Here is a 1,029-nt window from a genome sequence, read left to right as displayed (position 1 = left end):
TGCCTGTTTTTTGATGCTCCAGTTATCAGTTGTGTCTCTTCACGGTTTCATTGTTTTGAACTGTTTAAGGCACACTGTCCCTGACAGTCAGTGGAAGGAGGCTCAAGGGAAGGACTTGGCATGGTACCAGAACACTTTAAGCGATGGAAATCCAGTTTTCATATATTTTCATGGGAACACAGGTACAAGGTATGATAAAGAATTATAGCTGTCTCCTCAAAAAACAGAGAGCTATTTGTTCTTATTTTGCTCAGAAAACACTTCTATATTGGCACTTGTGTTACCTGTGAATTGTTCCAACAGGGCGGCCCCTCATCGGGTGGGAGTGACAAAGGTGAGTAATCACCAACACAAACATATGAATCTTTTGGTGATCTAATAAAGATGTGAAAGTCTCAGTAGGCATTCTGATGACAGATAGGCACTATGTGTCAACAGATATTGAGTGCACTGGGTTACCACGTGTTGCTGCCTGACTACAGAGGTTGGTGCAAATGAAGGTTTATCACTCTTCCTCTAGTATTTTCTGTCTCTGTGCTTCTTTGCCTTTGTACTGATTGTTCTGCACAACCTTCTCACATTGACTTAATATCATTTGCAACCATATGACCACTGTAGATCAGTGCAGTTGTGCCTGATGAGTTTGTTGTAAGGCAGTCAAAAGACAGAAGTTCAACCTGGGGTCAGTGTCTAGTCCAGGTTTTCCTCTGAGTGACTGCCACCTTGTGGCAGTGAAGAGCAGCTCTGTGATCTGCCAGATGCTGATGTGAGAATCTGGCAGGGTTTGGAGATTCTACCGGCGAGCCGACTGAGGCCGGTTTGACCACTGATGCCCTCTACTTGTACAACTGGGTCAAAGCACGCAGTGGAAACAGCCTGGTCATCATCTGGGGACACTCTCTTGGCACTGGGTCAGTAAGGAAAGCAGCATTTTACTCAAATAGCCACTCAGGTATAAATGACTCAGGTCACTGTTGTAGTAACTTTTTCAAAGGTGCATTAACACTTTGAAGCAATAGCCTGCAACAT

The 1,029-nt window shown here is 44.2% G+C and overlaps 1 protein-coding gene across 1 annotated transcript; it reads left to right on the top strand.

The window, feature by feature from the left end:
- Positions 1-9: 9 nt before the first annotated feature.
- LOC109954154 (monoacylglycerol lipase ABHD12-like) lies at positions 10-1,023 on the top strand. Its single transcript, XM_020589555.1, has 4 exons — positions 10-189; positions 304-334; positions 439-484; positions 782-1,023. The coding sequence occupies exons 1-4, from the start codon at positions 14-16 to the stop codon at positions 1,009-1,011; spliced, it is 483 nt and encodes a 160-aa protein (XP_020445211.1). The 5' UTR covers positions 10-13; the 3' UTR covers positions 1,012-1,023.
- Positions 1,024-1,029: the final 6 nt, after the last annotated feature.

Source organism: Monopterus albus, unplaced genomic scaffold (assembly GCF_001952655.1).
Source record: "Monopterus albus unplaced genomic scaffold, M_albus_1.0 scaffold3795.1, whole genome shotgun sequence".
In the NCBI taxonomy this organism is placed as follows: domain Eukaryota; kingdom Metazoa; phylum Chordata; class Actinopteri; order Synbranchiformes; family Synbranchidae; genus Monopterus; species Monopterus albus.
Note: the sequence above shows the minus strand (reverse complement) of the source record. Positions and strands in the feature narration are given on the sequence as shown.

What these genes read in the sequence shown, in the direction of transcription:
- LOC109954154 (XM_020589555.1), top strand. Translation starts at nt 14, where the DNA reads ATGCTCCAGTTATCAGTTGTGTCTCTTCACGGTTTCATTGTTTTGAAC. An exon ending in ATCGGGTGGGAGTGACAAAG is followed by an intron (nt 335 to 438) that starts GTGAGTAATCAC and finishes ATGTGTCAACAG; the next exon opens with ATATTGAGTGCACTGGGTTA. An exon ending in GTTGCTGCCTGACTACAGAG is followed by an intron (nt 485 to 781) that starts GTTGGTGCAAAT and finishes AGAATCTGGCAG; the next exon opens with GGTTTGGAGATTCTACCGGC.